Raw genomic sequence first — 13056 nt, forward strand, 5'->3', positions numbered from 1 at the left:
AGTATACTATGCGCACGACTGTACGGTATATAACCGGTACGCCTGTGCAGACGATGCATAAAACGTATGTACCAATGTTAATTCGGTGTAAATATTATCAGATGCAAACGATCGTTTTCATCAATTCGATCAATTGTATTTAATTAGTTCCTGTTTAATATTAATCAGAATTATAGATAAGTCGTAGTTTATTCAATTAATATCGTGGTATAATTTAAAAAGAAGATTTTAGAAATGGTACTAAAATTTTGACAATTTTGTCCGATTTGTTCTGTCGTTTGTGATACAACTACGATTGTATCTTTTTTTTTTTAAATACGATAAAATAATACGATGTTTGTATTAATTCTATATGCTTTTTTATTCCTCGAATCATTTTTTTAAAAAAATCATTTGGAATATATATCGTATCGAGATGTTCTGTTCGTGTCGTAAGAGATGTTCGTCTATCCCTGTTGAATTCTAGAAATGCTACCTTCCAATTTTTGTTTTTAATCTCTGAGATTAATTAACCGATAGCTCCCGAACAATCAACGTCAGCAACAATTAAAAGATTAGCCATTTGAATCGATAAACGATGCATGTTCTCGATCCTTAAATCATCGATCAAAAAAAAAAAAAATTTCATGTACCGAAATTAAATTCAAATATAATTCAAATTTCGATTGAAATTCTAATTCAAACTACGCAAACATTCAACTTTCGACAACACTATTCCGTGAAAACAGTATTATATTTATTTTACTATATATATACGGTACGAAGGGGGAAACGGATCGCAAATACGGAGGGGAAGAACGATCTTGCATCGAAATTCTACGGTTTTGAACGAAAGGAGAAAGTGGAATCTATGACGAAGAAAAAAAATGCAGCAATATCGATTGAATATTAGAATCTGAGTGCATGCAAAATCAACGAGCACACATTAACTCCTTTGACTTGCTAAATAGGTTAATTTGAATGTTTAAATTCCGGGCCCGTTCAACTCAATTTGCGAGGACTCTGCGTCTGTTTAATTCCTTTCCTTCCACTATCCAGACAGTACTTGCATCAACTACCACTAAGCCAGGCCAGCTGGCCTGTTAACTTCCAACACGTTTCGAGCGGCCGACATACGGAAACGTCCGACAGCCCCTCACACGGATGCTTAAACGGGCCATGTGCTTCCTATATCGTTTAACTAGAGACTGCCACCTGTGCTTTAACACTGTAATTTTGTAACATTTCGTACCTCCCTTCTAATTATCTTACTAAAAAAGATGACAAGTCTAAATATACTTGTCACTGGTTGCAATATTGCAACTTAATTATAAGCGGCGGTATGATGATCACATATTGCAATTACGATTCGTATAAAAGATGAAAAGAAAGAGATCCGTATGATAATAAAAAGTTGTATCAAAATATATTCCTAGCAATTCAATATAATCTATAATTATTACTACGATACTTTAATGAAATTTAGTAGGGAAATATATTCTATACGAGTGATAATCATTACCTTTAGATGATGAATTGACCGGGAGAGCGCGAACGCAGTCCCGACTAACAAAAATTGTACGTCCGAGATACCCACATTAGGGGTATTCGCAGAGGTCAGCCCAACCGTAGTGCAATGGAAGAGCCTCACCCTGGAGGAACCGCCTTCATGATCACGGTAACCTCTACGCCAGGTAAGTATGCTTTTGTCCCATGCTTCCAGTGACTTAAGCCCCTAGAATACAACTGTAACTGCGAGAAAACATGTACACCTAGCACTACATAACGGGAATTTTTGGAACTAACGACAATCGATCGAATTTTAACCCCCTCTATCCTAGTGTTAATTCATATTTCTAATTTATATATTTTAAATAATTACAGATAAAATAACTTCTTTAGTAAAATCTATTTTAAAAAAATTAGAAAATCGAACAATTAAAAACATTAAAATTAATTTTAATTTGTTTCGATCGCATGTAATATTATAAGTTATAATTTGAATTTCTTAGAAATTAGTCTACTGTGTATAATTTGGCTGACTATTATCGCCGGCACAAATACGTGAATTAACATTGAGACTGTTCATTTGAATACGGAATCATTATTAGGCGTATGTACGTGCTTAGACGTTATATACGAAAAACGACACACAAAGGTAATATTTAATCACTTTATACATATAATGGTGTAGTTAATTACAGAATATTATTACTTTGATAAGTAATAATAAGTTGAATGAGATAATGATTGCAAAACATGAAATATACAATGCTAAAAACCATAAATGAAATATTTGATATCAAAAGAAGTAGATCTAGATAATTTTTTTTACATCTAATATAATATAAAATGTGTGTACAAATACACAGAACTTATGAAATAATAAACAAAATTTGTTTATAAAATAATAGCTTTTTATCAATGTAGAGATAAATAATATTACTTTAACTTTTAATAGGAAAATAATAAAATTGGACAATATTATAAAATAAGAGAAATAATGTTGTTAAGCACGAATACATAATATTATAAAGTACGAAAAAGTAATTTTTTTGAAATATCGTTTATATGAGAAAAGTATCTTTATCATATTGAGATATATTTATGAAAATAAATATTAGTAAAAAACACAATATTTCTTTTTGATTATGAATTATCCGGGATAGCGCGAACGCAGTCCCGACTACCAAAAATTGTACGTCCGAGATATCCACATTAGGGATATTCGCAGAGGTCAGCTCAACCGTAGTGCAATGGAAGAGCCTCACCCTGGAGGAACCGCCTTCATGATCACGGTAACCTCTACGCCAGGTAAGTATGCTTTCCTCTGCTTCTTTGACTTACTTAAGCCCATAGCGTATAATTCTAGCAGCGAGAAACTGAGTATAGATAGCGCTACGTAACGGCGACTTTAGGAACTAACTACGTTTTATCAACCTGACCCCATTTATAATTCCTATTTTAATTTCAAAATCCGATTATTTAATGACAAATATAAAATAAAATTTAATTTTTTTTTAATAATAATAAATTCTACTAATATTCTTTTAATAAATAATAATAAATATAATTTGAATACAATATAAAATTTTTTCATTCTTATGATTGTTTTATATTATAATATAATATAAGCGATTCTTGCAACATAATTTATTGAATGAATGTTAAAACATAAATAAAATTAAAATAAATTAATTAGTACGTAATAATAAGTTGCATTAACTATTAATAATATAATTATAACCTGCATAATAAATCTCACCGGTGAATATTTCAACTTAAAATGTGCATTTCAAAATATTTTAATAACATTTATAAATATTAATTTTTAATGAAGACATATTCCTGTTATGACTTTTTTTATAAGATAACAAGAAATATAAATAACCAATAGAAAAATTACTATGAAAATTATACATCCTATTTTTCACTATTGCAAAATTGCTTATTTTTCTTATTAAATTAAACGGGATAGCGTGAACGCTATTTTCCCGACTATCAAAAATTATTCTAGACACCGAGACACGTTGGAGATATTCGCAGATGTCAATTCAACCACAGTGCAATGGAAAAATTTCACCCTGGAAAAACCGCCTTCGTGATCACGGTAATCTCTGATCGACAGGTAGTATGTAGTAACTTCTGTGTTCCATAATATTTTTATTGTATTTATCTAATATTTTCGAAAACGAGAAATCAAAAGTCAACTGAAACGCATCGTAGCAACTACTTTAAGAACTAAATAATTATTATGTAAATATATCCCTTTTTCAAATCTAAGGATGCAAGATTTCAAGGACATTTTTTTGATTGATGTCATGTAATGTATACGTTCAAATATGTCTCGTTAATACATAATAATTTTTAATTTTTAACATCGTACAAAATTGGCATAACATATATTAACACTATTGTATATGAATATCCATAGAAAATGTTACATTTCTATTTGTATCAATCTCAATTATTTAATATCTCGATCATATGAAATTTCTATAATTTTTCGTAATACAAATAATACATATTTCGATGTAGATATATTTATTTTCCATTTATAAAATATTCGCGTTCAAATTATTCATGTAGAACATACATGTCTATTATCGACGTACCAAATTGCAAATGATTCACTAACCTCGTCGTACCCCCTAACAGCAAACAAGATGAGGCCACACAGACGAATTTACGAAGACGGAAAAACCCCTTCAACATTCTCCATCCCGTAGTTTGTAGTAATCTGAAAATAGGTGAAACGTTTCGATAGAATCACGCTTATTTAACGATTCATCGTTATTACTTACTGTTTCTAAACGCTCTCGCGACATGTTTGATCGTGTCATTCACCGTGACAGTCGAAATTCGTAGTATCAAACAGCGATTGTAACACAACATATGACAAACGCTTGGAAAGGTACGATCATTGAATTCGCGATCTCGAGCGCAAATAGTGCGATTGCCATCACCATCGCTATCTTCTTTGTGCAATAATTGCAACGTCGATACGTTTCTATTTCCTTTAGATTCATCAACGTTTACACTGTTATTGCAATGATTGCAATCGCAAGGAGGATCATCTTTGGGAGGTGCGTACGTTTCCACCGTGACAACTATAAATACTGAATATCATATTTTCCCGTGAATTCTATGCGCTGTAACTCGATGCGTCTATGTTTCGAAAGCGGAGGTAATTTTATAAATGACCGATTTTATAACGAGTGAGTATTAATCTCTATTTTCAGCTTATTTATTTTAAATGAGACTTCGAAAGCGAAAGTAAAAGCTTAAGCATGAATGATAGTAGTGTTAACTGTTAATTGGAATGTTAATAGTTTACGTGTGTTTGTTATATTACACGGACTTGTTACGTGTTTGTATAGCATGAAATTCGTGTATTTGATACGTAAACCTACATATTATAATTACTTTACACGACGACGACGACTGCATGGCACGAGACCGAGAAAAAAAAAACAGGAAACTGCAGAAAAACGAAGTTACAAAATCAATGAACAAGCTCGCAGACGTTACCAGCGGAAACTGAAACTAACCGATGAATATACGATGTTGTATTTAGCTTATTGCAGTGCCGTGTCATAGATTAATTTTCATCATATTTATCGAAACTTTATTTCACATTCAAAAAATTTTTTCTAGATAATTTCAATTACTCGACAGAATAAATTCGACGATAAAAAATTATTTCCTATTTTTCATTGCATATAATATATTTTGCCAATAAAATAAAATTTATCGAGGTAAAAATATTTAAATTAGAAGGTGTAAAAAATTAAAATTTCTCATCGCAGAGAACGTAAATAAAATATATATGAAATTATTTGATCGAATACGTGTACGAGTTCCGTTAATGTTTATTTACAAAAATGAAAGATAGTCGAAAAGTTGTAGATACGAGTTACGTTACTGTTTTATTGTGTGTCAAAGATATCGTCATAGTGGCCTTTGGCATCGGCACACTGACATTTGATATCAACACAACAAAAAAATTCAATACATATCGGAGATATAGTAGCAGACATTTGATCATGAATAAAATATCGTTAATCTTTTTTCCACTCTTTGTTTTATTTTTTACGAAGCAAAACTATCTATGTAATGAAAAGCAAATGTATCGTCTACGAAAATATACCATGAATTTTCTAAAAAATATTTTCCAAAAACTCAGTATCACTGAATCGAATGTTACGACGATTAATCAAAAATGCATTTAAATTTATTTTTATTTATAGAAAAATATTTCTCTTTCCATTTTTCTTTCTCCGCGAATATCATCTTTATGCTAATTCTTTGCGCGTTCTAAATGATATAGTTGTCGGTCTATGGAGACAGAAACAATAACACTGAACTCTCGTTTCCACCTTGACCCGAAAGAGAAAAGAAAAATAACGAACGTTAAAGTTTATTTCCATGAATTAACTGGTGAATCGTCGGGATCCCGTATATGCGTGTTTAAATAATATCTCCTTAATGAATACTAGAATAATTTGCCGGAAGTTTTCAGCAATCGAAACGTGAATGTAAAGCGACGAATAAAAAAAAAAAAAACCACATTACTGACTTTTTCTTAAATTATTATTATTATTCGTTAAAATTAATACCTGTATAAGTGAGTGAGTAAAACATTGTTAAATTGAAAACAATGTTTCGATTCTTTCTTCGCGTAAACGAAAACGGCCACGAGTTATTTAGAAGAACATTTTTAAGAATATTTAATAACTCGAGGGTAATATGCCGTGACGTATGATAAAACGAAATTCTTTCGTTTAGGCCATTAAGTTTATGAGAGTAATAAGGTTGCTTCACGGACGAGGTAATTCAATAACAACTTCAACATACAGCCACGATTATTGTAGTAAATTAAACATCCCCACCACCATCTACGCGAGTTGAGAAATGTCGATAAAAGTCGAAAGCCGTTTCGACCTGTAACTTAACGCCCGAATCTTTGAAGTTTATTGGCATAACAATAGGTATTTCGTGGCAGCTGACAATTGCATAATGTTGTGACTTATGAACTAATTTACATCTTAATCCGAGAGGGCCATTGTTCAACTCTATTGTTGCTCAAGAGCTCACTTGTGTCTAGGGTGGCAAACTTCGAAGGGCTGTAAAAACACGTCGTATTTACACTCGTTGATTCTCAGTTCCGTCAATGGTGGAGAATACGAGACACGTACATTGTATAAAACATCTCTGTTTTATATGGTATGAAAAACGAAAGGTAAAATAAAATTTCATCATTTTTATCAAAAATAAAATTTCCCCGAAATAAATCGTTCATAATAAAAAGATTATATTCGTTTGAAGAAAGGAATAATTAAGTTTCAACTTAATGACCGATCGTTCCCTTCTTTCGATTCAATTTAATTTTTTATATTTCAAGAACCGATCGATTTATATCGTACAATAAAAATATACGCCATCGTTAATTAATTTCGTCATATTTAATCTTCTCTTCGAAATATGGAACGTTCAATTGTACACCAATCTCTAAACGAATAGTAAGCGAGGTTGCCATCGAGCAAACGAATATTCCAATTTTCAGATGACATAGCTCGTCTTTTTCTTTTTTATTCGTCCTTTCTCGTCCTCCACTTGACTCCATTAAGCCGCTTCCAGACCCTGTCGTTCTGCCTTTACATTTTCATTTTCCATAAATTCGTTATAAAGGAGCTCAAACGCAATCAATATTAGCCATCTTATAAATATTCTTCTACTTACAACATTTTATACCGATTGTTCCCGACTGATACTTCTTATATCGAAAATAACTCCTGCTCCACTTTGCGTGGAAGTGGATACTCCATTGATAATTTGATCAGAAATAATTAAATTAAAAAAAAAAAAAAAAAAAAAAAATATTTATAAATAAAAATTTTCGAAAGTGTAAAAAAGTATAAACGTATCTCCTTAAAATTTTTAACAAACGTATCTCCTCGGTATTTATTTTAAATCGAAACCCATTCGATTCGATTATTTTCAGGTGTTTATTTTCCACGAAATAAAAATATAAAAATATATACATTATACAATTGGAGAGAGATCGAAGGATCATCTGTTTCTGATCAATTTATTTATTGCTTTTCATTTACCGTATCGGCTTTTTAAAACATTCCATCCATTTTTACCGTAAGTAATTCCCTTAACTGTTTTCTCCGCGCTAGTTTCGTTTATTCGATTAATATCGATTCGAACGAACTTGTACAATCCTGATTAATTCGTACACACAACGTATATGTAATCGTATATGCAACAATATATTGGCGTATATTCGTAATGATCGGTATGAACGCGGCTTTATATGCAACAGAAACGAAACGTGATTTCAAAAGAGGGGTATTGAAGTGATGGATAGTGCGAGGGTTGGCTATGGTAGAAAAAGGGTATTGGAGGGTGAAGAGGCCATGGAAAATTGTCAATCAGTACGAACCATCTAGACTTGATTACAACCCCCAGCAGCATTGGACTTGCAGTTTGTTTCGATGTTTCAGAGATAGCTAGTTGAATTTTTATGCTGAGATAGTGGGGCCCGGCCACTTTTATGTATCCGTGTATCACTGCGGTTCACCGGCTCTCTACCAGATTCCTTTTACCATTTTTCCTCTCGTTCGTGATAATTTTCAAGGCTGACGTGACATTATTTATATACTTAGATTGTAAACAAAATAGTGATAGGTTGCAAGATAGAAAAGATGCATCAAAGGAAAAAAATACCGTATCGAATAAATAAACCCTTTGTAAACAAATCACCCAAGAAAATTAAAGAAAGTTCATTTCGTATTACACGGAGATGTGAAAATTTATATTTAACGTTACGTTTTAATTTAAAATTTAAATAATTTAAAACGTTGAGAAAATAAATACTGGAAAAAAAAAAAAAAAAATATCGAAGAATACTTTCTATTATTGGAATGAAATTTTTCTTCGTAGTTTCTATCTACGTATACATTCGCATACACGTACACACACACGTTTCTAGACAATTCTAATTCTTGATTCCAATCGACTCTCCGACTTTCAATTTCTTTTTCAGTTTATTTTACCATCTCCATTGTTATACGATCAAATCAATTTCAATCAACGTATTCAATGCTGGAAAAATTCGAAAACGATTAAACTTACTATATCGATTCGATGGTATCTCTCTTTAAATGTCTAGCATCTTTCTCTTTCGAGAAAGAAACTGTCGAAAATTTTCTCTCTCAAATATACGAAAATCATTTCCGCGACAAACTTTCTTCTTTCCTTTCTCTGGCCAGAAAGTCACAAGTCGGAAACAGTCGGACGTAATGCGAAGAATAGAACGCAACGAGGAGAATCGATTGATGAAAAGCATACGCGTCGCTCGCAGACACGTGACCGGGCCACGTCCCATCCCCATTTGTCAATCCCTATTCACTCACGATCACTGTATTCTCGTGTCAATAATAACGATCAGTCGATGCAAACGTCTAGTCCCACAGTTGCTACAACCAGCGTGCGTCTCCCTGCGTGGAGCACGTGCTCGTGTGATTACGCCGTGTGGGGATAAGAGTTCACACGGGAGAGGATGCATGAACGGATGCGACACGTATAAGCGTCAAATATCCATCCCTAAGTAAGTTTGGACCGAGCGAAAGTAAGATGGCTCCTCATTGAGTGTGTACGAAGGCTTAGAAAGGAGTTAAGAAAATCTTCTGGAGGAAGAGGAAGATCAGATGGGCGGGCGATATCGGTCTATCCAGCTCGAGGAAAGTTTGCGATTCATACAGTTCATGCGGAAATTCATTGTATCCGATTAATCCCCTCTCCTCCGTCGTTTATCTTCCACCGAAGTTATCTTTAAATCTAGATCGGAGGATAAATTTTGTTTCGAGCGTTATCCGAGGAGTAAAAATTACTCCTTCGATACACGGAAGAAAATTTTTGAATAAATTTTTTTTAAATATTTGAGAGATATTTTTCATTTTGCGTTTGCATTTTTTTTTTTTTCTTTTGAAAAATTCGAAGCAAGAAGGAAGGAAGTAAGGGGAATTTGTGAATTTGTTGTAGATTTTTCATTTCGACCGTGTAATTTTATTTCTCGAGGAAGCGAGGAAATCGTTCTGATTTGTGAGCAATTTGAAAGCACGTGGCCACGATCACCGGAAGCAATTCCTGAAAGAAATTTTCAGATAATACAATTTATCCAGCAGCCGTTGCACACGTGCAATGTGTCAAATAAGAGATTACGGCACGTGCTCGACATTATCCCGTACAAAAGATTACGTAAACTTGGAAACGATTTTATTCACGCGATATAACGTTGCGTGCCCTCTTTATATCTTTATATCTCTCATCGTGAATCACTTTCCTCCGATAATCCTCTCGACTCTCCTCTTTTTGTTGTAATTCGAATGTGAGCGAATATAATAGGAAATCAACTACGAGAAAGACTTTTTCAACTTTTCTTTTTTCGCAGGAAAAGTTTGAAAAGTTTTTGAAACAAATTAGAATTACTCGACTCATGTATCGCGATTCATAATAAATTCGATATGGTCGATACGGATACGATACAAGTGAAACAGTGGAATGCAAAGAAATTTTATTGGCTTCGATTCGTTAATGGCGGCGGTCTGCCAGGTAGAGAGAAAAGAATGATGAAAAAATTTAATTAACTGGTGGCGCAAAGGGGAAGGTAATTTTGTCGCACTTCCAAGGAATCGCAAAGGAAGTCTGGGAGGGATGGTGACATTGGACATTTTCCCAAGCATACAAGATCTAAGAAATGAATGGCAGGGTCTGCTCTCCCTTAAAATCTACGATTAAAACAGTACACCGGTATGGCTATGGCATTAATAGATTGAGTTTTCTAATTTGCAGAAGTACCTTCTATTAATAAATTATCAAACTACCTAAGTGCGCGGACTAATTTCCAATAAAGCGATAAGTCTAATTGATGAATACGATATTAGGGAATTTTATTTCAGAGATGTATCGAGTTTATTAATATAGATTTTGAATTGATATTAAATAATAGATTATCGTATTTAAACGATAATAAAAAAAGTATGTATCTTTTCAATATATTATGAGACAAATTTGTAACAAATGTTTAACACAAGTATCTAGAGTATAAAAGTACAATTTTCCTTCCCCTAGTAAAATCTATCAATCCCTAGCAAAATTACCATCTCGCGTAATATTATCAAGAGTGCAAACGAAGCGCGTTTCACTCTTGAAATATTAAAAATATTATCTAAACATAAATGTAAATGGTGTAAGAGTACAACGTACAGGTTGAAAATAAAAAGAAAGAGAAAAAAATCCATAATTCATTCACATCTATTGTCCTAAGCTTACAGGAAATTGTAGTTTTCACAAGGACAATCGATTGTTTTACCACTATAAATGATACGATGTACGCATTTTACCAGATCCTAGGAGTCATCGTTAACCGAGTGTTTCAATTGATGTCCGCTATTAATCAAAAATTCGTTATGCTTCTCCTTCGTACGCTTTCATTAATCTTTGATACGCGCGCAAAAAAAAAAAAAAAAAAAAGTGCATCGTATTATCGCGGCAGGTCGATAAAACGTCGTGGAAAAAAAAATCTCACCTATCTGGCGCACACAGCATACCGTGGAAATTAGTATTCAAAGGGACCGATAATATCGCGTTAACGGGCTTTTCGTATTAGGAAACTTACTGGGGAGTATTGATTTTACCAAACCTTTAAGGTAAACTGCGTCGAGCATACGAGTTTCGTTTGATTGACGAATTAACCGTTCGCGAACTTTTCCTCTCCGTCTCGTTCAATCCTGCTCGTTTCGTCCCGACCGACCAATCGAATTACGCAATATAATTTGACGAGAAGATTTTCAAGCTTCGATTGTATTTAAAATATTTAATTCTACCCTTTACACGGATCATCCGTATATATATCATTGGAACAGGAAAAGAGATTAATTCTTTCGATTGATCGAACAAATCGCAAAATCTCAAGACGTTGATTTCACGAATTTTCAAGGATCAGAATCATTTATGATTTAAGAGTTAACGACGCGTTAACGAGGCGTGGAAAGCACGTCGGTTGAAAGCATTGTGGCGTGAAAGGTGAGGCACAAACGAGGACAGATAATGAAATAAGCAAGGGAGATGAAACGAGATACCCCACGTTGTTGTAACTTCGCTTTCCGGACCAAGCGTGCGGGCTACAGCGATGACTAGCCAGGCGGTTCATCAGTTCAGCCTGTGGCAAATGCGAGGCTACTTCCATCCTCCTCCCTTTCGTACATCCGTACTTTCGCCATCAAACTCCATCCCACCCCCTCTCCCTGATCTGCGGAGGAGGATCCCTATTCCTCGCTCTTCCTATTCCCCAACACACCCTCCCCTCGCCCTTATCCACGCGAGGAGCGGACAAGGCTGACCTTTACTCGTTTGACCAAAGAGGTGAGAGATCCGCTTACGCCGGCCACGAATTTGAGATTCCGTAAATCCGGCAAAAGTTTGAGACCTACGTCACTGGCTTTCCACTTATCTGGCAAACATACAAGGTAACGTGGGAAACAGACGAGGCTACGTTAGTTTCCGACACGATGGACAGAAATTGCGACGTAACGTCGAAAGGAAATCCATGTAAATTCTAGTTTCCTTTTCCTGGGAATCGGGATTCGGGCTATCTACCATTACTGTCCGCCCGGCGAAATATTAGCGGGATATTCGATTCCTGCGGGACACGTAATGGATTTGGCCCAACAACGCGTATTCATAACGCTATGGATCCGACAAATCGGCGAATTTGAAACTAATACAGATGGAATGGGAAAATTTAGAGTAGTAAGTAATTAATTTCTCGATTTGGAATGTATGCATGTATGTATGTATGTATGTATGGGAAGCGTGTTGAAATATGAGCGGTGATTTTAATCAGATTTTCATTATCGCAGTTTTATTTATATCTCGCCTCGAAGACATCTCGGAAATATTTAATTCGATTAAATATCGGAATATGACGAATGATTATTCGATAGATTTGACTTTTAGTTGAAATATGTAGATAACGCTTATAATCAGATTCTGGCGTATTCAAATTTCATTTGCACGTGTGCCGTTGTATATCGATAAATCTTTATTTGTGTTGTACAAACAACGCTCGCTTCAATTATGTATCGAAAGCATTAATCGGCATGATTGAACTCATAAGCTGTAGTATACTAAACTCAAGATGGATAAATTGGAATTACAATTGTGTTTTATTTAAACGAAAATTTAACTCGTTTGATTATTAATGAACGAATAAATGAATGAATAATCTGTTATAACAATACTTTAACAATCGTGGTTGAAGTATTGATTTCAAAAAATATATATCTACCTCGACCGCATTCACCACACAGGAACTATTCAAACATTTTATCGGGAATCTTAATTGTTAACGAAAATAACGAAATCGGAATGGGTATAACGAGATATAAAAGAAGAGAAAATGCACTATCTCGTTCGCTTTTGTTCGCGATATATATATACAGGAGCCAGTATACACTTGATTCAACAAAGCAAATCAGACTTCGACACGCGAAGTCGGTATGAAGC

General features: G+C 34.0%; 1 protein-coding gene and 3 non-coding genes across 4 annotated transcripts; all 4 read right to left on the bottom strand.

The window, feature by feature from the left end:
- Positions 1-1518: 1518 nt before the first annotated feature.
- On the bottom strand, positions 1519-1681 carry LOC116414712 (U1 spliceosomal RNA). Its single transcript, XR_004225280.2, has one exon. It is a non-coding gene; the product is annotated as a U1 spliceosomal RNA (small nuclear RNA).
- Positions 1682-2639: 958 nt separating this feature from the next.
- LOC116414716 (U1 spliceosomal RNA) lies at positions 2640-2801 on the bottom strand. Its single transcript, XR_004225284.1, has one exon. It is a non-coding gene; the product is annotated as a U1 spliceosomal RNA (small nuclear RNA).
- Positions 2802-3448: 647 nt separating this feature from the next.
- LOC116414717 (U1 spliceosomal RNA) lies at positions 3449-3614 on the bottom strand. Its single transcript, XR_004225285.2, has one exon. It is a non-coding gene; the product is annotated as a U1 spliceosomal RNA (small nuclear RNA).
- Positions 3615-3824: 210 nt separating this feature from the next.
- On the bottom strand, positions 3825-5062 carry LOC105735818 (uncharacterized). The gene is made up of 3 exons (XM_086907091.1): positions 4893-5062; positions 4284-4598; positions 3825-4219 (listed from the first exon to the last, which is right to left on the bottom strand). Exons 1-3 carry the CDS (start codon positions 4927-4929, stop codon positions 4188-4190), a joined length of 384 nt encoding a protein of 127 aa, XP_086763217.1. The 5' UTR covers positions 4930-5062; the 3' UTR covers positions 3825-4187.
- Positions 5063-13056: the final 7994 nt, after the last annotated feature.

This window comes from Apis florea, unplaced genomic scaffold (genome assembly GCF_048593485.1).
Source record: "Apis florea isolate Af1SG1 unplaced genomic scaffold, ASM4859348v1 contig_24_pilon, whole genome shotgun sequence".
Lineage (NCBI taxonomy): Eukaryota > Metazoa > Arthropoda > Insecta > Hymenoptera > Apidae > Apis > Apis florea.